General features: G+C 44.7%; 1 protein-coding gene across 2 annotated transcripts in view; it reads right to left on the bottom strand.

The window, feature by feature from the left end:
• LOC135898912 (troponin T, skeletal muscle-like) overlaps window positions 1-26,419 on the bottom strand; it is a 37,996-nt gene that overhangs the window by 9,429 nt on the left and 2,148 nt on the right. The window contains exons 2-10 of one of the 2 annotated variants that reach the window (XM_065428138.2): window positions 21,482-21,530; window positions 18,248-18,364; window positions 15,495-15,581; window positions 13,323-13,508; window positions 12,284-12,505; window positions 11,090-11,160; window positions 10,536-10,557; window positions 8,266-8,346; window positions 5,942-6,064 (exon numbers count right to left, since the gene is read on the bottom strand). In XM_065428138.2, coding sequence (XP_065284210.1) covers window positions 5,942-6,064; window positions 8,266-8,346; window positions 10,536-10,557; window positions 11,090-11,160; window positions 12,284-12,505; window positions 13,323-13,508; window positions 15,495-15,581; window positions 18,248-18,364; window positions 21,482-21,508 — 936 coding nt within the window. In that variant the 5' untranslated portion in view covers window positions 21,509-21,530. Of the gene's footprint in view, window positions 1-5,941; window positions 6,065-8,265; window positions 8,347-8,549; window positions 8,631-10,535; window positions 10,558-11,089; window positions 11,161-12,283; window positions 12,506-13,322; window positions 13,509-15,494; window positions 15,582-18,247; window positions 18,365-21,481; window positions 21,531-26,419 lie in introns of both variants that reach the window. The other variant, XM_065428139.2, reaches the window with a different exon arrangement.

The raw sequence follows: 26,419 nt of genomic DNA, 5'->3' as shown, positions 1-26,419 counted from the left end.
GCCCGGCCTGTTACCTATACGTCGTAAGAGCGCTCTACCTGGCGTAGACTCACTCAGTCGTAGGAGCTGGATCATCAGAGCCTGGGAAGCCTGAAGTCGTAGAGGGCGTGACTCAGCTTCGTAGAGCACTTTCTTGTTTGACGCTGGCTGAGGGACTCCAAGGCAAAGTCGGATACCTTTTCTGTGGATGGCTTCTAAGCGCTCGTATTGGATGTCTGAGGGTGACATCAGAGGTAGCTGATACAGGATTCGACTTGTAACCAACGCTGTATGTAGCCGTAGCATGGACGTCGGGTGGTTGCCCCAGCGTATGCCAGCGACGCGCTTGAGCACATGTAGCCTGGGTGACGATGACGCCACAACGTGGTCAACACCGCGGCGCCAGAGTAGCCTGTGGTCTAAGGTAACGCCCAGAAATCGGACGTTGGTGACTTGTCGAATCTGGTATCCGTCCAAATTCAGCGTCAAACGTGTAGATTTTCTTTTCACACCAGGAAATAGTACGAATGATGATTTTTCTGCTGATAGTGATAATCCAATCGTTGCCAAGTGGCCCTGAATGGCTTTTACTGCTCCCTGGGCTATTCGTGCAAGGCGGCGATGCTGGTAGCCGGAGACCCAAATGCAGATATCATCGTAGATATCTTCACTGGTGTTCGATGGTTTAGTACACTTGGGAGGCTACTCATGGCAGTGTTAAATAATAAGGGAGATAAAACACTCCCCTGTGGCACACCGCGAAATATACGTATTTTATCGCTCAAAGTGTCGCCGAGACGAACTCTGATGCGACGATCATTGAGGAACGTATGTATGAAGTGCAAGAGATGACCCGTGACGCCTATAACTTGCAACTGGCTGATGATGGCTCTTTGAGACACGTAGTCGTAAGCCTTAGAAACATCCATGAAAACAGCAAGTGTCGACAGGCCATCCGCACTGTAATGTTCTATGTGGCTTAGAAGGTCCAGCACATTGTCTTGAGCGCTTAGACGCTGCCGAAACCCAGTCATGCACGATGGTAGTTTTCGACCCTGCTCGACATACCAAGTGAGTCTTGTGCACGCCATCTTCTCCATTAGCTTCGCTGCACACGAGGTCAGTGATACCGGTCTGTATGAGTCCAGAGCTGCAGGATTCTTTCCAGGCTTCAGAACCGGTACCACCCATGCTACCTTCCATAAATGTGGGATAGCCCCACTGGCCCAGACTTGGTTAAAAAATGCCAGCAAATCACGCCGTCTCTCAACCGGTAGGTTAGTGAGCATCTGATTACTGTTGATCCCACCGCACAGCGACGTCGGAGGCTGCTCATAGCTAGTTCCAGCTCTCTGAGTGTGAAAGTAGCATCCATTATAGACGACGATAGCGGTGGTGGCGGGTTGGTTGTGCCAGCTGACCTTCCGGAAGAGTATATTTCAGCGAAGTCATTCGCAAGACAAGCGAGTGTCTTGTCTAACTTCAATGCTAGGGCTTCAAATGGCTTGTTTGGTCGAAAGTTTCCAGCAAGGTTATTAACGACCCACCATATCCGTGGAACTGGCGTGAAGACCGATAGGCTTGCACAAAATGATGCCCATTGATCTCTTCTTAGTTTCCTTGTATAACGTCGAATTACTGCGTTAATCCTGTTATATATAGTCTTCATTGATGGGTTGCCTTTCGTCCTCATCAGCCTCCGTTCCGCTCTTCTACGGGCAGCGCATAGATTTTTGAGCTTTAGATCGGGAGCGGGGAAGTGGTCGGGTAGCTTCAGCTCAGCGGTAGCCAATCTCTTGCTACGTAGCATGTCCGCGAACAGGTTTCCAGATGATTCGCTTAGGCCGTCCCTGTATGTATCCCAATGCGTCACAGGACAGTATCTTCGGCCGTTGGTTCGATATTCAGCAATGTTAACGAAGACAGGAAAATGATCACTGCCCATTCTATCTTTACTAGTCGTTGACGATGCGAGGATGTCCGTTGAGTGTAACGTCAAGTCAATGACACTGTAAGAGGCCGGTGGTCGAAAAAACGTTGGCTGTTTGTCATTTGCCACGCAGAGTCCCTCGGTGTTTAAAGCGCTAACAATTTGCTTTCCACGTGCATCAGTCGCCTTGTCGCCCCAGAGAGTATGGTGCGCGTTGAAGTCGCCACATATAATCCTAGGAGCTGGGCAGCGGCTGCAGAGGTCTCTGATAATTTCTCCCATCGAGACCTTCAGGCGAGAGCTCACATACACAGAGGCCACGCTGAGGCTTCGATTTCCCAGCCGCACTTGTACAGCAGTGACTACCAAAGCACTGCTGCAAAGGTCTTGAACTGGTAGGACGTAATGTGGTATTTCACGTCTCACATATAGCATAGCGCTTCCGTTCGGGAATGTTGGAATACTTTGGTTTCCATGTGCGACATAACCAGCAATTGTTCCGGAACTTGGAAGACCAGCCTCGGACAGGGCCAATATTGGCACAGGCATGTTGCGTAAGAAAAGCGACAGTTCAGGTAAATGGCACGCAAGACCCGCACAGTTACATTGCATAATAAGTGGCACCTGTGGACGAGATGGTGAACATTGTGTCCTGACCGCATCCATATTGCTAGGTGCTTTAAGAAGAGGTAGAGCTGAGAATCACTGACTCGAGAGCGAGGACTACTTCGAGCATTTCCTTCATCGAGCAGCCGGCATCTTCTCTATGTGTGATAACAAGGCCTTGAAGAGAGCACGTAGCAACTGCTGACAGTTCTCCTGTGGTGTGTTTTCATCGCAACGCGATTGGGGTCGCTGCAGTACAGACACATAACTTCGCTGTTCCGGTTGTTCAGCAGTCTTCTCTTCTACGGGGCCTCTGTTCATTGATTTGACTGTTTTAGCCGGTCCGCTGCGTGATGGCACCACTGTGTCCTGGATTCCTGGAGAAGGCTTCAGGCTTGGAAAATCAGTGTCACTCTTTGAGGTCCATTTCATTGCGTCTGACTCTCTGTGTCTTTCTGTCGTTTTCTTCGTTGTATTTTTCTCATCGTTCCCTGTTGGCCCCAAGATAAACGTTTTCTTACGCTTTATTGCCGCTGCCCGCGTAGGACACTTGCTATAACTAGCTGGATGACCACCACTACAGTTTGCACATAGAACGTTCTCTCTGCACGCGCATGTTTTGAAATCGTGCGGTCCTCCACATCTCTTACACCACTGCTCACCACGGCAGTACTTGGCCACATGTCCATAGCGCTGACACTTGAAGCACCGAGGTGGTGTCTCAACGTAGTCAATGGTCTCGTGTCTTGTGAAGCCTAAGTTTATCTTCTCTGGACGGTCTGTATTTAGAGCGAACGTAAGAACCACGGAGGTGGTACGCCTGGACTCCCAATCGGTTTCGGAAATTTGGACGCGTCGCATGACTCTCCTTGCATGGTAAACTCCTTGTGGTTTAAGGTATAGCAACAGTTCTTCGTCAGTGTACCACTTCGGTACTCCTCTAATAATGCACGTGTTTTGCAGCTACGAATTGGGCGCTCGTGCTGAGATTGCAGTCCCTCAGATCGACTTGCAGCTGAGGAGGGAATTCACATGCTCTTCTGTCTGTACATCTAGAAGCAGGGCTCCTTGAGCAGTAAATCGGCTCCTAACTGGCGATGCGCCAAGAATTTTTTCAATATCCGTAGACAAAACCATGGGATTTACTTTTTTCAGGTCGGCTCCTTCTGTGGCAGGCGTAACAATCACTGGGATTCCGACGGTCCTCTTCTTGCGGTGACGCACAAGCCTGAAGCCTTCATCGTCCAGATCTGTGATGTCAGCTATGTCACAATCGTCAATAAGCGTAGACTCGTCGTCTGTTTCTGTAGCCTTGTATCGCTTACAGCCACGGTTGCTCTCAGGGTCAGTCGGTGGCCTCTGCCCCGGTGTCAGGTCAGGCGTAGTCATGACGGGGCTCTCGCCGCTACCAGATCGGGCTCTTCTGCAGGCTCCTATCGAAGCGACGGGAGGCGAAGGCCCCCCCGGCCTCCGGTAGGGAAGGTACCTTGGCGAGTCGTCCGACGTCTTCGACAAATCTATTTGACAAAACGTCGAAAAAATTCAAAAACACTAGGGAGCGAGACAGCAGTGCGACTGTGCCGAACCAAAGTGTCAGTTTGCTGTCGATAGTACCAAAGCCTGCAGCGCTTGACAAAATACCTGAGTTGAGCGTACGTTCAAGTAACTTTGGTCTATCCTTCGCGCCATTTTCTTTTCCATGCGTTTATCGGTAGCCAAAAGAGTTTAATCATCGTAATGAAAAACGTTCTTCGACTCGACACACCGGAAGGACGCAAGAAAGGATAGGGCAGCGCCTTCTATAGATTTAAGAGCTCACTGCAGTTCAATAATGTTTGTCGCTGATCCCAGCGCTACACTATCGTAATCAAGAACTGTAGACATCTACCTGAAGGCAACGGAATGAAAACGTGTCGCTCTACTAAGTGCTCAAAACACCAACCAGCAGTAAGGGGCATTACTGAAACCTAGAGTTTACTTTCTTCAAGGGCTACCACTGAGCCACACTTGAAGAGTTCTTCTTTTTTTTGCTTGCATTGTTTCATTACCTTAAGCACATAACTGTCATTGTTGAAAATCTGTGGACAACGCTATCCGAGCAGACGTTGAATTTCGGAGCACTTTGTGAGTATAACGAGCATAACCGGACAACCCTGCATTCACATGTCTTTGTACCTTCTCGACCAGTGTAAAATAGAACACCCAAATTGCTTTTAAGAGGTCGTATAGTGATTGTAAACACTCATGACTGGGGCAAAAGTTTTCAGTAAGACTCAATGTTAAGCGGGGAACCTGCCATTAGATGCCAACACGTTATAGCTTCGAATACACACATCGCTACTCTAGTAATTGCTTGAAATGTCAGGCCGGTGTTCCCTGTCGTATGGTTCACGACTGTACGGGCTAGATATCAGGACCAATGTTCATAAATAGCACTTGCGCTAGAATTTTTTATAATAGCATTTTCCAGCCATTACTAGCACCGGACACAGTATTAGCGAAGGCGTCCAACCAATGACCAAGAGCACTTACGAGCAAAAAAAAAGCTTTGTGAATCCCGCCTCTCAATACCACGCTGCGTTTTTTCTCCACTAGCGTGGTCCGCAAGGCATTGTCGCAGACCGTAAGTTCTGAGCTTCATAACTACAGTACTACTTGGCAGTCAGCACTGGCAGACAATTGCTGACGTTACATCGCTGCCTTCAAACTAGCGGATTACTACTGCTTTCACACTTTTCTGTCCCCTACAGCATCGACAGAAATCGCCAAATGGCGGTGCGAGAGAGCACTGACAACGACACAACCAGCGCTGGCTGGTGAGAGCTAATGCTGTTCCATCTATGTCCTGTTTTGTTTAGTCGTATTGCCCTGCTCTAACCGTTCATAAGGAATTAATTCTCCCAAGTGGAGAATAGTATTGGTCCTTTTTACCATAATTTAGTGCATTATTTCTTTAAAAGTGACGAGGCTCTTCTTTTTCTGTGTATTCTTTTGTTAATTACGAAAATGATTTGCGGGAATATTTCTTTTTTACTGCTGTGTTCTAACTGTTTCTTGTTTCTTTTTTTACTTTTGTCTTTGTGATCTGTCATCTTATTCTTTCTTCCCCTTTTACTTACTTTCTGCATATCTTCAATTTCTGTTTCTATACCTTCTTTCTAAAGAGTAGGCAGGTGTCGTGAACCTCTTGGCGGCAGTTGCAAGCCTGCTTTTTGACTAGTGTACCTCTTTGCCCATTGTGTAGATGCATTGAATAATAATAATAATAATAATAATAATAATAATAATAATAATAATAATAATAATATTAATAATAATATGCCTCCTAAGCAAGGTCTGTTTTTGAATACAATGCAAGTCCCGAAGACAAATAGCGCTGCATCAAAGCAGACATATGTATACGGCACACCTTTTGCCCAAACGTACCTGCTTGTTCTTGGGGTTCTCAGGGTCCCACTTGGGCAGACCACTACGGCCAGACTCCTTGAAGCTCATCATCTTCTCCTCCCACTGCTTCTCAGACTCGGCGTCCAGCATTGCTTCGAGCCCCTACGATGCGAAGTGCAAGAGCGCCAAACATTTCATCAGGTGAGACGAGCGTGCATCAATTATCTTGTGCCTGTCGTTTGCGTTCCTTACTTTCGCACGAGAAGGAAATTAGTATCGAATGACACGCACACCGTCCGATCTGGTGTCTCTTTCTTCTGACCGCACTGGCAAGCAGAGTTTCTTGCTGGAATGCGCTTCAGCAGCTTTCAGGAGCGGTCACTTTCTGCAATACTGGCTAGCAGTTACGAAATAGCTTTTGGCCACATGGCAGACTCCTCAGGGTTTCAGCAGGGTTAATCCTATGAAGCTGCCATCGTGAGAATAGCGCAGGGCATTACATCTCTGAATTTTATGGTACAGGCAGTTTGTGGCTGGGCGTGTCATATGGCGGTACCTGCCTCTACGTACGATTTCAACGCTATCAACGACGTCAATCTGCTAAAGTTAAGTTGAAATAATTGCAGTTATACTGTGTTACTTTTAGCGGCCATGCACCTTCAGGAACGCAACCTTATACCTTATAGCATGTCACTCTAGTCGTTCGGTAATGTAGTAAGCTACAGCAGCGGTAATCATTCGGAATATATTGAGGGGATGCGGTTCCACTTCAAAACCTACCTAAAAACAAGCTCGTAGAGGTATTTCTCTTCGTCAACGCAAACCAGATTTATTCCTCAAGCTAACCACATAATTAATGTCATGTGGCTTTCTCCACTTTACTCATATGCAGTTTAGCACGTGCCTAGATCAAAAACGCTCCATAAATACACGTTTCGAGTCACGTAGTCAAACAGTGGTATCGACATTCATGCTGGTAGAAAAAAGGAAGAGTTGGTGGTTTCACAGAAAACACTTAATAAAAACGTGCAGCGGAGGGGCAACATTCAAGTACACGTAGTGTGTACCCGTTTACACACAAGCTGCACAGCCCGTGAAACATGCAATGTGGTTAGGAGTTCACACTAAACAGAGTAGTCCATAGCCATGCTTGCATCCTTCCATGCATAGCATTAAAAAATATCATGTCTGTTCCAAAATGGAAGTTGTGCGGTATTATCGATGTGGTGTCGCGTACGTCGTCGATAACGTCGTCGATGACTGTTATGCCCTCGAAATATCTAGTCACAAGGTCCACATTGATGTACACCGGTTCCAACTGAACACGTAACACGATTACCTAAGTTTAACGGCAACAGTCTTTCGGCTCATTTCGGTCAAAGTGTGCCCGTTCTTTTCAGTGAAACGCCCCTTCACCGACAATTAGGAACATGCATAGACCAAATTTTAGCAGTTATTGGCAATCAATGAAGGGACAGAAAACTTTTGTGGTGATATCTTATTTCTAGGATCTGCATACAGTTATGGTCTTAGCGTGGTCATGTGTCAAGTATGGGTATTGTTTAGTAAGATATAAAAAATCATTCCGTAAGTTAAAGCACTGCAAGTTGTTACTCTTCAAGAAATGTCTCGCAAGCTTTTACGGCGGTTAGCCTTGAATTGTTTATGTATTATGGTTTAGAAGGTCCCAGATGAGTTATAATTTATGGCAACGAGAAGCTGCTCTTTTCCGTGGTATTAATGTTCTTCGATAACTAATACTAATTTTCCTGCTCAATAGCTTTACCTTCATGATAAGTACCTTGATTTTTTTACAGTGGTTACGATAAATATTGCACTCCACCCCTGCCCGTTTCGCGTTTAAATAGGTCTCCATTTTCGTTCGATAGACTCTCTTCATTTTATTGTAACTATCGGAAGTCGTATAGACACTACGTTTTCTTGGCCCAGGGCTCACAGCAAAAACGTTACTTATAATTCCTTCGGCAGATGACAGATCTCGCTATTCTTAAGTTGTATAGCGTGGAAGGAGGTTTTCTTCGATGAGGCAATTGAATAACAGTGGCAGTGAGAAGCACGACTTGATGACATTTTCCCCTAATATTATCTGCCTGTGCTTCCTAGTATTGCCGTTTATTCTGTCGAAAAGTTAAAGACGTCACTGCCAATATTGTTATCTATGATCACTTAGTGCAGGTAACTTTCTCTTTTGGGCCTTGATGACTCGACTTGCTAGTGCAGCTTCTCGGTTTTAGGTGTTAATTTTCGAAGGGAAGAAAAACAAAACTCGTCGTTGCAATAGGGACAAGGTGAACATATGTGAAGCGCGGGCAAGCCTGCGTTCCTCCTAGAACGAAACGTACGCCAGAGAAGAGTTCACGCTTGTCGACGAAGGTGCGGCGGTCCGTCCTTCGCTCGTACTTGCTGGCCACCTGAATCTTGGGCTGTTGCCACACGACGGGGCAGAGAGCACGGAGACGGGCACAGGCGACAGCACACACCGCAACATTTTGCGAGTGGACACGGGAGTTCACGAGGGATCGTCAAGGACAGAGAGAGAGAGAGAGAGAGAGAAGGGGAAGAAGAGAGAGAGAAAGAAGAGAGACAACATCGTGAGCGAGGCAGCAGTTCGCGCTACGCTACTCACACCGTCGTAAAGCTCCCTCTTGTCCTCGAAGGACCGCCTGTCCAGCCGCCGCTCGTACTTGCTCGACACCTGGATCTTGGGCTACCGATTGCGCATTTCAGTAAACGCTCCCACCTACTACACGTTTGGTCATTTATAATTCGCTCGTTTTATCTTCTCAGTCAATGAAGCATCAGTCACGGCTAACGGCGTCGCTTCCTCTCGGCGGTGCCTTTCGGCGAAGCCGGTCTTTGCTTGCCGTTGCCGATAAATATGAATTGTGGTCTCGCAATCGTAATGAGCAAGTGCTAGTGAAGCCCCACAACATTTAAATATGCGATGTAACGTCCGAAGACCTACCAGCCTTTTCAGATTTACCGGTTACTGTTCATTGAACCTCTCCTTGTATGTTTCCGGTCACCTTTCTGGCTGTGCTGCATATATAAATCTTCACAGGTCTCAACTTACCGTTAACGCCTTGTGGCAGAAGATATTTACGTGAAAATTTCTCTCACCTGTTTTAAATGGTATGTTGTGTATATATATATATATATATATATATATATATATATATATATATATATATATATATATATATATATATATATATATATATATATATATGCTTGGCGGGCTTCAATGACGCCCGCTTTTGCCACATTTCTTTTGGTTCAAGCACAAGATTATCAGCAGGATTACTGTAGGTGACAAAACTCTGCCCTGTAGAAACTGACTAAATAAAATTAGCTTCTGCTAAGCATAAAACAAACATCTTCAACTGACACAGGCTCCCTGTTTGCTGGGTGGGCGTGCCACCAACTTATTCGCTAAAGCATAATATTGCTCACAAGTCAAATCTCTAGTGCACATTTGATATTGGTACTCATACAACACTGAATGAAAAGAACACGCAACTCTAACATTCGAGTGTTTTCATTTATTCAGACCAGGGGCCTCATAACGTAAAACTATTCTAATCAGTTTTTGTTGCGCTCTTACGACGTCAAATTTGCATAACCACCTATGATATAAGCATTGGGCAATGAACCGCTGCGTTATTGGAACAACCTAATCAAACGCTCACTTTGTTTACAGTTAGTCACTCTTGTTTTCATAGGAAATAGCATGGTCGAAATTGACAGGTTTTGTTATCTAATTGGTTGTCAAAACGTGAGGAGCACGCAGAAATTGAGAGGATTTCTTTGGGGCCGAGCTAGCGCGCTGAAGGTAGATAACCGGATGTCGAGAGTTGTGCCGGCTGCCGGAATTGGTCAGCTTCCCCTTGCTTACCTTACGGTGCCTGGTCTAAAATCATGGTGGCGTGCAAGGAAGGTTAAAAATGCCGCTAAAACGTATCCTCAACGAAATAGATTTGGCAAAGTGATGTCGCATGCCTGCTGAAAGGGCTTGTCATTGCTATACTGCTGCGTAAACACATTTATTCTAGGCAAAAAAAATCCGTTCGCCTTGGCAACTTCGAGTAGCCAGTGCCAGAGTGATCAGTAGGCAGTCGTCTTATAGTCCTTTCAGAATGGTAATTCTCCGGATATTCCACAAGAAGTTCAATTTTCTTCGGCATATTAATGCATGTTTCATGCGTTCATGTTACATTCTTGTGGTGAGTGTTCGCGGTATTGTGGCGTCGCGTGACAGAAAGGCTAAGTAAGCTTTTGACCAGCAGCGGAGGGCTGATGGCGAAAAAGGCGTGGAATCAGAAATACTTATTTTTCTTTTGTTCGGTGTAATCCTGCAAATTGGTGAGCACACGTAATATCAAATGAGGAGTTTCGGTTTTCGTGACATCGTGTGACAAACAGGCAAAAGAAATCTTGTGACCAATAATGATTGCAGAAATGGAATAGAAACAGTTTGGAATAGCTTTACGTTACAGTGCCCCAAGTATGCGACGTGCACGGTACAGCTATGTCTACTATCCTTTCATGACTGTCCGTGCGTTTATGTACGTTCTAGTGCTCTCGACAATGTTCAGAAGCAAAGACAACTTACCGGGTGCTTGCCCTGTAGAGCTCTGAAATGCAATAAAAAGTAGTGTAAGTTATTCAAATTTGCTCTGGGATTCCGTATACAAAATACCTTACACTACAACAATATACATATAAAACGCTGTATAGCGCATATGTATCTGCCCATAAACGTGGCTTAGTAAGTGCTGAGCTTTACAAGCATATTATGAGCGTCAGGAATGTGCTGATGTAGGGTCATATTGAAGGCTTTAGGAGTCTGAAGCCAGGTGAAATAATAACTTCATATCCTGATTCTTCCTTTGTGGAAATCACTGAGCAAGACCTCACCATGCAACTCTCGATTTTTACGGAATTTAATTGCATCTCTGTCAGCTAGTTGTCTCGCATGGTGCCTTGCTCTCACTCACGGCCCCGTTGGGGCCTACATGCCAGGTGTCTAGTGAACGTGGGTCTGGCGTATCTCCCCTGTAGAATTGATCGATCGAAGCATTCATATTGCCAAATCACCTGCAGACATTCACAATTTTTTTCATCGAGATGGTGCCCAGGGAACCGAGTTGTAAGGCTGTCACTTACTCGGGGTCGAGACCCTTCTTGAGCGCCCTGCTCCTGTTGATTTGCCGCTGACGCTCTGCCAGTTCCTTCAGCTGCAGGAGAGAAACATGCACACCCAATATTGTTAACAATGATTGTAGCGCTGTATCGTGGGTTCCTGTAAGACACCGCAGCATACCTGAGGCTGCAACAAACGTGCGAATTATATTACTTTTGGTCAATAAGGCGGCAGAAACGCGCGCATTCTTGCGTAGAAGCATTTGATGTTATTTTTTTGGAACAGCCCCAGTCATGACCGACGTAACTTAGGTACTCGAATGATCGAATAGCAAGCGGCATTTTACGTCACCTGAAATTTTTTTAGGTGCCGGTATTCGCAGAGATCCCCGTGCGAATGGGGTGCTTCCCGTTGGACACCCGCCTTCGCTAAACGTGTAAATTCGTAATCGCGGTTGGCTGTAATTCGTTCTTACGAGCAGTTCCGGCGTGAGTTGCTATCTGTGATGGTGGCCACAGATCCGTGGAGTGCGCTAGAATTGGTTCAACTGACAAAGTAATGGTAAATATTGGCAAATACCAGCTGAACTTTTAATATAATGCGAACGTTTACCGGTCACTTTATTGGAGCCAAGCAGCCTCCTGTTTGACCGGAACGTCCGACAGAAGGTTTGAGCTCCGAAATGTTGTGCGGAGTCCCAAGGGAACACTTCCGTGAGTTTTAGGTGCTCTTCCAATGAATTCTTTGTTGTGGTCACCAGCTACCCTAACTCAATGACTTCTTTTACTTATGTAACATCAGCAAGTCGCGTAAAGATTTCACGAATTTTCCCAACTACAGAGAGGTGCGTACTATGTTGATCAGTTCATTGGCATCCGTAAATTGAATCCTACGGGTAATTGGCTGGCTTGAACATAAGAACTGTGGTCTAACGAGACAAGCCCCTTTGTTCGCTGGGGCAACATTGGTTGCCTTGACTAAGATAAGGTCGAAACGTCGGCTCCTGCGGCATTGCTTATTCGACCTCTAATGGTCATTTGAAATCCTCATGTTACTGCGAGCATTTGTCTGCTTTAGTTTTAAGACAGTTATTTTCAATGGCGCAGGCAGCAAGCCATACTTTGTCGGACGATTTTGCGGATTTGTATTTGCTTCTCTGGGAGCTATGATGCGGTAAAGAGGCCGCGTAGGGTCTAAAAAAAGTGCACGGTACTCACATCGTAGTCCTGCCTCTTCTGGCGCTCCTCAAGATCGTACTTCTCGGACTCTAGGCTGACGACCCTCTCCCAAAGCTCCTTGGCCTTCTCACGCAGTTGCTCGACGGTCAGGCCTTCGATCTCCAAGGGCTTGATGCGGAAAGACAGGATGGCCTTCTTGTCCTCTTCCATCTGCTCCTTGGTCTTACCCATCTCACCTCGAGCGTACATGATGTTGGCAAACTGCAAAAGCAATCGCATACGATTAAATAAAGAAGCGGATGACGATTTCTTTGTTAATGAGCTCGCGGAACAGCATCGACGCGACGGCGTGAAGATTCTTTGAAGTAGCGTTGCGCACCTACGTACTCCTATCATCAATTCCTGCAAAAGCGCCTCTTGAGACGTTTCATTATGCCCGCGAAACTTTCCGTATGCTTACGTACTCTTTGCGTATAACTCCTGTGCTGTTGTTCTGAATTCAATGTGTTATATCGCGTCCAGAAAATATCGCGGAGAACATGAAAATGATGCACCGAATGTTATGCAGTTTCATTAAAAAGTTCTAAAACCAGCTGCCATCGGCAGCCAAATACTTGATCATGTCTTTTTAAATCAACACCGAAAGTTTCATTAAAGTTATTTCGGTATGCTGCGCTCCGACAACAACTCTCCTTGTATTTTGGAGCGACGTAGGACACCTGAATTTCCTTGAATCCGGCAAATGTTCTTGTTTTTTTACCTTGATCACGCAATTCGTATCACGCTCGTTCTGCATCCGCACGTGCATATTGCAAAACAGAAGCAGCGCACCTCATGCCTTCTAAAGAAGCCGACTATCGCGCGTTAGCTCCCAGCGAGCCTATGACGCATGCAGCCCCTCTTCGCTGCAGGTATAAGATGCAGTTGATTGCTTTTTTCCTACACGGTTCCTATCGTGCTCCCACCTGATGCTGCAGTTCGGTGACCACGTATACCACGCGTGGGTTGCCAGAGGCAAGGCTAGCTTTGCCTGCCCTCCACCCCCCGTGAGTCAAGGGCACAAGCACGCGCGGCTAACCTTGTCAAAGCCGGAGCTTCCTAGCGCTGAGGCCATTTCTTCGCCCTCGCGTTTGGTGATGACGAAGTTTGGCTTGACGGGCTCCTGCTCACGCTTCTCCTTGGCTGCCAGCATGGCCTGGCGCTTGCGCTCTGCCTCTTCCAACCGCTTGCGCTTCGCCTCGGCTTCCCGCGCTTTCTTCTCCTCCTGCAAGAGACGTGCCGCGCACGTGAGCAAAGTAAGAGACCGGGTGAAAACCCTCAAGCGAAATAATTGCGTGCAAGGATTAGGGAAGCGCACACGTCATCATCATCATCATCGTCGCCAATGCAGCCACACGCTTGACGTTGGCTCGGGGTTTGCGGTGAAGCAAACAAATGGTCAGAGAAAGAGTGCGATCCTGCACCGTGTCGCCAGTCAGTCAAAACCTGGTGTGCAGTAATGGCATGGCAGTGCGGATGGGATGAAGGGGAATGCCATCATCATTACAGCAGCGTGCTCGAACTCGTTCGCTGAGCGTCTAGTCGGTGGCCTGGGACTCGAAAGACAAGATAGAAGCATCGTCTCGTAGGAAAAAAATTAATAAATGAACAGGAAACGAACGCTGGCGGAAAGTGGGAATTAGTTTTGCCTTGTCTAACTTTGCCTGCCGAAGGAAACACGATCAATTCGTTTGACTTGTTCTTTTCCTTTCTTTTTCACTTTCTGTTCCAGCGTCCCCCTTTTGTTTGTGTGTGTGCTCGGATTCCATAAATTAGTTTGAAGGATTACGCGTTGGGAACATCTCCGGGTTCGCGACACCTGGGTTCCCCCTGGTCGCTGAAACGGAGTCACCGCTATCACGTGTAAGAGAGAAAAAAAAAAGAATTAAGTACCGAGAATAATTGAAACCCTTGCCACGGAAAGAAGAAGAAAGGCAGAAATAAAAACACAGCTGGCTGGCGGAATCATCGGTTCCAATTATTGAGTCCCTCTCTTTTGTTCCAAACAAAGGAACCTCTTCCCACTTGGCATGCTGTATAAAATCGGTTCCTTCCTTAAATATGTGGACGGAAGGCTTTCTCTTCCTTCGGCAATGCCTCATCTAATCTGTCACCTTTTTTGAGTGCGAGTTTCTATTTCGCAATTTCTCTGGCTCGCGTAGCGTGCACACGGTGATTCGACTCGATGTTCCGATGCACTGAACATGTTATTCTGAAAAATTTTGAACGGAATTGTAGTTTGAAACTTCGCGATAAGAGTACTAAATAATCATAGGAGTCGTAGTTTTCCTTCGGCAAGATATATATGAATACAAAGATGATAATGATGCGAATGACGATGTGCAGCATCAAAACGTCACAACCTCTGGTTTAGCATGCGAGACACTGTTTACTTTGCGTTGCCAATGTTCACATAAAAATTAACTGCTATGTACTAGAAGTAAGTTCCAACGCATTTACAGCGCCTCAAGTTTGCGGAAGAGGCACAGCAGCTAGTTCAAGTGCTCCCCAACTAATTGCATTGATGTTTTCTCGGCGGTATTTCTTTTCTTTGAAGGCGCTGGCATACAGATGTTTCTCTGCTTAATGCTTTTCACTCCGGTTTCTATACCTCAAGCTTCGAAATTCGTTTACGTCGCAAAATCGATATATGCATAGGTGTCTATTCCTATGGAGGCCCCATACTACACGCATGAAAGGGGACTTCCTGTTAGAAATTGAGCGGACAGAAATGCAAACAATCACATCAAAACAGCGAAACGTAATTTGCAAATGATGATTATTAGCACACACCTCAAGAATACAGGCGTACTTAACATTGCAATAATACGAAAAAAATAAACAGGAACATATAGCTTTACAGATTACTGAATAAACGCAGTAGCACATCGCTAATATTATGCCACTTATGACAGCACGAATTGCTCCTGGTTTAAGGTTCGCTGCCTGGGCAGGGACTTCTTGAGCGTGGCCGAAACGCTTCTTCTTGAACGATTATAGATGTAAAGCAAACAACTCTTCACATAGCTTCTCCTCACAATTTCATTACATTTGCTTACCTTGTTAAGCTACGCGGATATATCGTGCGAAATGGATGACATTCGAAGGAGTTTCCTAGCGCCTAAGTGCGTTGCAAATCAGCGGCACCTTCAAATCGACAAAAGTGCAATGCCTGCTGGCGGCCCTGCCGATTATTCCCACTCGTACGTACCATTTCCCTGATTCTCTGCTCTTCTTGTTTCTTCTTGAACTCCATCAACTTGGCCTCTTGCTCGGCTCGCTGGGCTTTTCTTTTCGCCTGCGTAGAAGAACGCAGTGTCGGTAAAAGTGATTGGCATCGACTGCGCGTGCGGTAATGGATTCTCCTGCTTCCAACTTCAAACAACGCACCGGAAGTAGTGGCATAGACGAGAATTTTCTTTCCCGAACGTGAGAATTCAACCGATAACGCGCCTACTTTAGGACCAGTGAGATGCCTCAAATCTAAAATGCATTCTAGTGATTATCACTTCACTTTTTCTCTTGTGTGTAAAGCTGTTCTCAGAAACGGGGTCAGTAAGTGGAATACCAGCAAAGGCCAGCTGGAGCAGTCATTATGCGTCACGAAATCTTTAATTTTCCTTCAATGAAGTTCATATTCATATTCTACTTCAGTAAGTGCGTCTACTGCTAGAGAAAACTATAGCTAGCAATTAATAGAGATCGCACTGCTTTTCCTTCTTTTACAGCAGTTTGGTTCTGGCGAATGTCATGTACAACCGAACACTATTTATTCGCTCGTACCACCAAATAAGAGGAAACTATAGCAGAATAACGTCAATGTCACTTTTTTACATAAAGTCATTAGGGCATTTCGAGTGCAGTTAGCCTTAACAAAATGCAACCCAGTTTTTTTTTTTCTGTGTTGGTGGCCGCTCTTTACCAATATTTCTAATCATACTTCTATGTTCTCGCAGATTGAAAGTAGCAAGGCCCAAGTCAGGCTTGGAGCCTCAACAGCATCGATACAGCAACCTTATAAGATGACAGGAGTCAATTATTTCGTCATCTTATTAACTATATTTTTTTCGCCTTTCACGATTTACGTAACAATTCATTTTGGCTTCTCATTCTTGTGTTCTTGCGAAGTTGCAAACCTGTATCGAAAGCAAAATGAAAAATCTATCTCTCATAGCTGAGAGATCTATCTCTCAGACCATATTCTGAGCATATACAAACAGTTGTGAGAGACAGCCTTTATGAAAAACAGCCTGGTTATGAAAGAGCATACAATGCAGTTAATATGATCTCGCAGTATGCATCCTGTTTGTCCCTAGTCCTGACGTAAGCTGGCTATCAAGCGGACCAGTCATTCTCCTAATGGGACCCATCTTGCGTAACTTTTTTTCCCTCAATTACCTTATGTAGGCATTTATGCAGGCATATAGGCCACAATTATCTTATACAGGCATTCCGAATGTATTGTTTTTCCTGCGCGCATTGAACAATACTTACCGCAAGGAACCAGTGCTTGGTGCCCTGATCAACTTCCTTTGTATAACAATGTTCGAAACATTGCAATTGGGCCTCTAGTGGAGCACTGGGTACGCTGTAAACTTGTTGGAGCCACATACCGTCATTGACTTGGATCGAAGATGCGAGAATACTGGACAAAATCTGTCCACTGTTCGTGAACTCCTCATGTATACCGCTACGTTGTGCCTCGTAGCATTAACAGTGGTAGCGGACGTGACGTTACAATTTTAGGGTTGACACACTTTTTTTTCGCCCTCACTATAGAGCGCACTCATATGACATATAGCTGGCACTTCTTTCAAGATCACATTTATTTTCTATAATCACTATCGCTCACTACAGTTGGAGCCAGATATTAGAAGAACATACGCAACTTTATTTGTTTCTCTCGGTATTTCTTCAACTTCTCGTACTACTTTTACTGTTATGTCAATATTTTAAATCCTGATCGCACGTTATTTGTGAATAGTTGCTTATATCGGTTCACGCTGATGTTTTGTGGTCATTTGAAATCCTCTGAACGGTAATTACATTCATAATGTCATAAAATGCATGCAAATCGCCTCATGACAAGTTTCTGAACCATTTTTTCCCACTGTGCTTGATCGCTTATACAAGGTATCTTTGCGAACACATTCGAATCATGTTTTTTTTTAATTGCCTGGGCCAGATAGCACATTTCTAGTCCATGAGCTGGTCTACTCGTAGAGGCCGACATTACTTGCACAAAAAAAACATGCATAATCGACTAACCAACAGAAATTCACACATTCAATTTTTAATTAATGACCTTGTGATACACATTGCAATTTACAAATTCTAGCGGGTGAGACTGCAAGGCACCTGCATTTGAAAAGAATTGGGTGAATAGCACCATTTACGAGATACGCGCCATCAAACTTGGGGTAAAAATGCCCGGTCAATCCACTTACTTTCTTAACAAAACGTCGCTTTATGCAATGAAGCACAACCGGAACTGGAACTCCATTGCATTTCTCGGCAAAGTTCAGGAAGTATCTCGAAACTGATGTCATCCTGTGAATATATCCCAAGTGGATCCGCCTTGCGAACTCCTCGGCTAGAATTTGTAAATTCAATGTGCCATAAAATAATTAGTAATTTTTGTTAATTTGTCAAGTGTGGACTTCCATGTCCACCTCGTGGAGTAGACCAGCTCATGGACTAGAATCGTGCTATTTCCCACGGACAATATATATATTTCTTTAATTGAATGGCTTCGCTGAAACACCTGCTATGCTGCTTACCACAGACGATTTGGTTTAAAATTTAATAATGCTGCGAGGTCGGAGGCGTCACTCCACGACGTTGTGATAAACAGAGGATGCTCCAGCCTGTTCTCAGTTGGCAACATTCTAGCTCGATTGTTTGTATGAATCATCACAGTATCTTTGATCGTTCGAGAAAGCTCACAATGGTGATATGGCCTACCTGTCGTTCTTTTAGTTTCCGCAGTTCCTCTTCTTCCTTGGCGCGTTGTTTCTTCCGTTGCTCCAGGTACTCAGTCCACATCTCCTCCTCCTCCTCTTTCTTCTTGCGGAGCTTCTCCTGCGAACACAAGACAACAATGCTCAGAATGAGGCGGATATACAGCGTGTGCACCTGTAACACAGATTGCTTAGTACCCGAGACGTCTGTAAGCAGGAACTGTCTGGCAACTGAACGCCATGTATATGACAAGAAAAAAATAATAAAAAATGCCAGCGGGAGTTCAACTTGCTCAGAAGCAATAGCTCTTATCTGTAAAGCATAGTCTAGGTACACGAGGTAGTCTGGTTAGTAGTCTAACTTTTATCCAGTCACAATAAAGCAGAACGGAAATCCCGGTGAGAACGCACAAGCACAAACATTGTAATACTACTGCACATGTGTGTATTTTTACTTGGTGGTTAGATTTTAGCCAATCATGACAGATATGCGGGCGTCAACATTAAGCTGCAAGGTGAAAGGGGGGGCGAATTTCGTGGGTTCTGCCGTTGTTACTTAAGCCTTTGTAGGACGGCCGTATATTTTTTAATTACCCTTGAAATCTGTTTGCGTGTCATGGGTAAATCAGGTGCTTAGAAATAGTTGACGCTGAGTTCCACTTCTCTACACCAAGTTGTTTATTTAAAACGAATGGGTCGTATTTGTCCTGCCAAGACAAAATAGTTCTTCATAAACTGGGACGCGCAAGTCCGATGGGCCCTCTTGGGTCTTAATACAAAGTTGTTTCTGACTACTTCCCTCATGAAACAAAACCCCTGAAATTATTTGAGCGACATGAGTAAATGGTGTGCTTAGAAATAGTTGGCAACTAATTACACTTCTCTACAACAAGCCGTTTATGTGTTAAGAAGTGGGTCGTATTTTACGCACTGACCTTCAAGGGTGTCAATGCCAAATTACATGCAGCCACTTCTCTCCTAATGTAGACCGAAGCATGCCATACCAAGTGGCAAAGCGAAGGAGATACAGAAAAATATCAGTGCCAATCCACTCATGTGAAGATGGTTGGTCAGCGAAGCTGTACATATGTTGCGCTTAATTTAGGGCAACCTGGTTAAACAACTATCCCATGATTTGCGCCCACTTGAGGACCTTTCTCGGCAGACGTCATCTATAAATGATGTATGACACAAACACGTGTGACGACAGTTTACAATAACCTCCATTTTACTTTGAAATGACTGCTATAACTGCTTTGTGATCGCTGTGATGCCCACTAGTATTTTGCATTCTTATTTGAGAAGTGTTTTGGCCCAAAGTTTAATCGACGCATGATCCTTGTACAATTGTTGGTTCACTGGAATGGATGTAGTAACTGAGACCGAACTATTCCACAAAGTGGGTGAACCACTGCTTTGCTTCCGGTTTTGAGATGTCTACGTTAAAGTATTCGACATCGACCACCGGCGCTCTGGTATTCCATGTGACCCAGGAGAAAGGTGTACGAGTGCAAAGCTTAACGTCTGCTTTCGATCTGCCAGGTGATATGCACACCATTAAAATTAGGATTCCGTCTTCGGTGTTCATGCCACACGTGTCTCCACAGTTGTTGGTTTCCGATTGGAGTATTTCTGATCGAAGCACCACGGTTAAGCACGTGTTTCATCCTTTGCGTACATGGGAACGCCTGCGGCACGAGATTTCGTTAGCTTTCCACGCACTATACCGGGGTATCATTCGATCTCTTGAAACGTATCGCAGCACGTCTCCGAGAGACACGGCACGAGTATTTCGTTGAGAGCGAAGTCGTGGGACAGATATCTCGAGTGCAATCCGAGGGATCGAACGTTTAAGGCGGTGAATGCAATTGCATGCGGTCGTGCAAGCATTGCCATCCGAGTCTTGCTAATGCTTGGGAGATGGTGATTTCAACTTCACCGGATAGCCTCTGCCTTGCGGGGGTATAAGCCATGGCTCCACCCTGCACTGCCGCCGGGACCGGCTCGCCATCTCTTTCTGTCGATGTTACGCCACGAAGAAATCCAGTGATTCTAGCCATAAGCGGCTTTGCTCTGAAAAGTCTGTGCGCACTTCTTGCACGAGCGTACAACACCACCGGCATTAGCTCCTTTTTACACGTGCGCTTTTTCGCACGTGCATTCAGTAGGGCGAGTACTGCGGATTCTCTGCCGCCTCAGGATACAAAAGTCGGCACTTATACCGACATAAAACATATGTCTAAATGCGGGAATGAGGAATAACTTATCGGGATTCTTGAGAACTTTTTTTTCTCGCCAGCAAGTATGGACCACATTCGGGAATAGTTCCAGTAATGAAAACAATATTCCTAGCTCTTGCATACTTGTCTCCAGTTAGTGCCCACTCCCAAAAATATTCTCGCAGAAACTGTTGGAACCTTGAGGCCAAAGGCAGCACCAAGCAAATCCGATAGATGCGTCTCTTTACCACTGAGAAGCATTCTCGTGCACATTACAATGTGGGATGCGTGCATGGCATTGTCGTACAAACGGTTCATATAACTCGCTTTAACAGATAAGGGGAGAGAACATCTCACAGTTACTTACCTGCACTCACTCCTGCTTGATCAGTGGGCTACAATCCACCGAAGCACAAAAATTACAGTAAAATAAGCGTAGTGAGTTTATTGTGATACTGTTTCGGCGTTCGACGCTATCTAATACTTTGTAGTGCGCATCACCACGACGTTACACGACGACTTCCTTAGTAACCCTAAGATTCATACAGTGGTTACCTAGTCGATGATGGGAAGAGATAAGGCGTGCGCAGTACTTTGGACGCAGCAGGAGAAAATCGGCAGTGGGATGTATCCTTTCCTTTTAAAGGGGCGCAATCATCACCATATCGTCTGCTATCGGTTTATGACAGCCGCTATTTACCTGCTCACATTTTGATGGTTGATCTCTTGCCATTCTTAGCGTTTGAGCAGCGTGATACCGAAAATTGCCCTCCTTTTGACTCCTTTGACAACCTGTGCCAACTCATCACTGTGAAAGCTTTCTAAACTTCTTATTGCCCTCATATTCGGCAAAGTCCACGTGATTTAAACCCAAGTTCAAATATGAGACTTTTCACACCGATGCGTGCCGTCATCCTGTCTACAAGTAAACGATGTGATAAGACCTCTATTTTATTCCCGATTTTTTTAAGTACAACTACAAGTACTACAAGTTTCAAGTAGTAATACACGTAACTTACCTCCATCAGCATCTCTGCCTCCGTCATCTTGGTGCTTTAGTGGTGGTTCCTGAAAGCAAAGGCGCACAGAATTAAGGCAATGCTCTGCGCAGACAAAACAGGTTCAATTGCAGCAGCAAACGAAGAGAAGTAAAAGGGATTTTATATCGTTTCGCTTTTCGTTACCGCGCGAGCCAATAGATGAACACTGTCATCGTAAACCTAAACACCACGTTCTGCCTCCATTGATCAAGCTCATCAAGTATGTGTAGCAGTGTAATATAATATCGGTGGCTGAAAATACTGGGGTAGAAAAAATGGGACGGGATATGTGGGTCACGGGGGAGAGGAGGACGAAGGCGTATAAAGAGCGGAATGTGAAGAGTGGGCTGAAAAGACAAACTTGAGACGCTGAGATTTGTGATCTAGTAAAAAGCACATCCTTTTTAAACGCAACTGTGGCAACGCCTTCTTGTCGTCCTGCACTGAAAGCTCGTGCCCTTATTAGTCATAGATTCGTACAAATTAAACAGTTCCAAGAAACATTTTACCTTAGTTAATCTTGCTGCTGGCCTGATTGGTACATGATAATTGGTGTGAAATAGACACGCAACAACCACAGACAGAAGACGAGACAAAAAATGACAACTTTTTAATGCAGACCCCATGTAATGGACTCCGAGCACTAATTTTAAATTAATGTCTGGCAAGCTTATGACTGTGCAAAAAATGCATGCTATACAGCATATTAGATGATACAATGTCAAGGGACATATAGTTGTTCTTCACCTATACACGTTTCTTTTTCTTGTGTTCCTGCATAAGTTGCACAGAAACTGAGACTCTGGGTTTACTTTCCTCCTCTTATTTCAACATTTTCACATTTGTGCATAAGTAATGCAGAAAGAGTGGCAGTCCCTTTTCGTAAACATACAAAGCTCTAGTGTAAGTGCTAACTGAAACGAAGAAATTCAAATATAGTGTGTTATACAAAAAAATGTGCTACCATGTCTTTCCTTTGTCCACATGGCTAATCAAATATTTCGCGAAACTTGTCTTATACGAATTTATGATTTACCTACGACTAAAGTTATTTTCATGTTTTCTAGTATGGAGTGGAGCTGTATGCAGCGTCGTTAGAGTTGATGTGAATCTGTGGTCTCATGCCTATGTATTAACTGTATTTAGCTTCTATTAGAATAAATGTCTATTGCAGTTCGCAGTTCGTACCCTGAACTTTTCAGGAATTTCTTTCGAGGACCACAAATTAATGTGACTGAACAAACTGTTACGTAAGGAGTATGAAGCAAACACGTGTTCCTTCAAAATATGTCGTGCGCTTTCAGGTTCAGGTTCGGACTCGGTGTCCCGTGCCATCACATAGCGTCCCGTGTCTCTCGTTAAACTCAAAATATATGCATACATGTTGTTTTATCAGAACCCGGCCTTTATTCATTCCAACGCTAATGAAGAGCGGAACGTTTTTCAATCACTGTTCTTTCTTTAGATTACAATTTTACGTAGTTTGAATACTTGCGGTGTGTAAGAAAATATTCACACAGGGTACGCAAGTTTTTACATCTACGCGAAAATATAATTCACACGTGCGAAGTATGTAGAGGAGCCTAGTTGTGTAGAAGGCATGTGTCGGTGAAGAGAATGACTCTAAATTTATGCTGCATAGGCTTGTTTATATGTTTTCTTCAGTAATCTGTTCTGTATGCAGGCCAGCATGTCTTGGAGTGCTAGTAATACACATCTGAAGATGGCAGGTACAGCATACACAATGAAATTTAAGGCTTCATTCACAATACCTGCAACCATTATAACGAAAACCATACATAATTATCACACATTCCACTAACTCCTAACTTCATTCATTATTACACGGTGAGGACGCAAAAAAAGAAATGAATTGCGCGCCACATTTTTCCGCCAGTACATGAAAACTCCGACCAATTACAGTCCTAACTAACGTATCGTCCCACGTCCAACCTCCGATCACATTTTGGTTATTCGATCACACTAATTGACGCACCTTAAAACTCGCAGAATAATGCGACGAACGTTAACCAAGATCTACGTTGCGACGCTTTTGTCCTTGATTTAGACTCGCGTTTTTTTTTTTCGTTGTTTTCCATAAAGGAGAAATAGGTCAAAATTGCCACGTTGTGAGTGTTTGGACGTGAGTGACGTGGCTGCGGTCACGATTAGGTTATTGCTTTGTCATAAACTCGTCCCCCAGCCTCCCTTCCCCCCTCCGCCTTTGAGACAATATAAATGAAGTGCTGCGCGAAGGACAACGCACTGAACAAGCACGTAGTTGCGAGCATAGTTGTCTCGTCGGCCCTGCTAGAACGGAGCTCCGGCGACTGCAGGCGAGGAACGAGACACCGCGTCCATAAAGGGTGTTCCGACCCGGGACGTCCCACTAGCGGGCCAGCGGTGCTGCGCTGGGGCTATTCTGGGCCCGCGGTGCCCTCGAGCACGGGATTGCTTCGACGGCGCCACCCATCCCACCACAACCTGGCTCGCACCTCCCTCGCCCCCCCTTTCGTGTAGCCCGGTTTTCCGAGCGGGCTGCGTGTTTCCTACGAGCGTGGGTCGATGATGACAAACTCCGAGCCCAGAACTCGGCGCTCATGAGCGAAGCCGTTGGCCCCTCTGATTCCCTCCATGTCCGGCTTTATGTGTCCCATGGTGGGCGAGCGTCGCCACCATTAGTATTATGTTGCCGTTGGGGGTCCAACTCTCTGGTCACCTCTATACTAATCTGCCTGCTGTAAAGAGGTTGACATCCTGTGTTCCCAACTGCATTCATGCGATTCATAAGGGGATTGCTAAAAGAAACTGCCAAACTGAAACTAGGCACAAGTATTGAAACTGTCTCTTTGTAAATGGATGTCCTCTAACATTATCCAATGAATCCACTTGCTTTTGGATACTAGAAAGCGGTAACTGAAAGTGACCTTGCTAAAATTACTTAAGGTACTGACTTTGCTGAAGGTACACATTTCTTAAATGTTTATCAACTAATTTATAGAGTTCATAAAGTTTTCCATCAACAATAGAATAGATATAATTTGTTGTCAGGAAGGACAGGGGAGTCGACTTTGGCTAGTGCTCTCTAGTCTGCTACTCTGCACTGGTGAAGAGGGCAGGGGATTGAAAGTGATGATGATAAGAGAGGTGGAGAGGGCTCATGTATATTAGGCAGTGGCCCTACTAGAGCCACTGGTCTACATTGGTGTCCTGCAGAAACTTCAGCAGCGCTTTAGTTGCCCGCAATGAAGTTGCAGTGTCAGGCTATGGGCCGAGGATAGCGTCCTCCGACAGTGGTTGCCTGCGAACGCTGGCTAGAGAATTTTCCAATGGCATTCGCTGCAGCATATATGCTGGGCAATCGCACAATATGTGTTCCAGCGTTTCAGACGTCTGGCAGTGTTCACAATCAGGGCTGTTCGACTGGCCGATGAGATGTGCCTAGCTTTCCAGCAACAAAAAATGTTTTAAACCCACGTGCAAGAGAATGTGTTAAACCACGTTTTATTTGTTGTTTTCTTTTTGTTTTGTTTTTTTACGCTAGACGTCACAACCTTGTATTCTGTGCTATAAAATGTAAGTATCGTTGCATGCTTTTTTGCAAGCCGGCCTTTGACTGTTTATTTTGTTTATTTTACTCACTTAGGTCTTTTTTGCTTTCATTCGGATTTCATCATGTTTGAGTTAACAGAGATAACGTGGGACAATCCAAATCGATAATGTGTTTCTAAAAACTATTCATTGTGTAAATAAATCCCACTTTCATTTGTGCTTCCTTATGTGCTTACTCGACTTGAACATTATTTCTTAATAAATTCCCCCAACACCTGCTGGATGGCCTAGATGATGTAGTATATGTACATCAGTGCATTGTAATGCCAGCTACACTTCTTAAGCGGGTCAGCCAGTAGTTCTATCTTGTCTAACTATTACCTGCGTCGATGATTATGTAACGGTAAATCGAAGACAGATCACCAAAAGCATGTCTTTTTATTCATGCCCGGAGAACTGTCAGACTTGTTGTTTTGATTGCGAAAACAGGCAAGGGATTTTGTGTGGTATAATTGCATTTTCATTACAATAGGTGCGTAATACGCGGTTTTTAAGTTTAAGTATGTAAAGACCCCTATAACAGACTGAGTTTACACGCACAGTAACGCTTCCCCTGAGCTATAGAGTTGCTCGCATTGGTCATAACTTTTGGCATGTTTGACACTTTAGGATAGCTCATTGTAACCACTAATCAGACAGCATATAAACGTGTTGCGAATATCGATCATTCATTATAACATTTATTACTGCGTCCTCGTACAAGATGAGCGGGAATTTCCCCAGCGCAACTACTAAAACATCGTCTTACACTATAATGTACCAGCACATAAAGCAAACAATACTGAATACCGTCTTTCGTTAATGTTGTATACTATAAGAATGCGCACATTTTTTTTCGAGTTAATTTGACTTTCTGTTTTTTTTCTTCTAAACGAACGTCCATAAATTGCTGGCACAACTTGTCAGCCTCTCGTGATTCTGCTTAATTTATAGTTATTCGTCAATAAGCAAATTATATTCCGTAAGGTGAGCGCACGCGCTGAAAGAATGCCAAATTAGCACATTAAAACTGAAATTAATATGTAATAGAGTATTGCTCTTGAAATCTAGAACTCTAAACAAGTATCACTAATAAGGCACTGTGGTGACAGGTTTGACATATGAACACGATAAATGGGAGGCATTACTAGGCCCTCGTTAATTCGTTGGTAACAACAATACGAAGTAACAAACAATGTGGCCAGTGAAAGCGTAGAGGAACGTAATTGTTATTCCTAATTAAAATGTTGAAAAAATAAGGAACATATAAATGAAAGCGTACGAAGCTCCAATTTGCTGCAGATGGAAGCCAAACCCGCATATTCA

The sequence above is a fragment of the Dermacentor albipictus genome, chromosome 3 (assembly GCF_038994185.2).
Source record: "Dermacentor albipictus isolate Rhodes 1998 colony chromosome 3, USDA_Dalb.pri_finalv2, whole genome shotgun sequence".
NCBI classification, from domain to species: domain Eukaryota; kingdom Metazoa; phylum Arthropoda; class Arachnida; order Ixodida; family Ixodidae; genus Dermacentor; species Dermacentor albipictus.
This window is presented reverse-complemented; position numbering and strand designations above follow the sequence as displayed.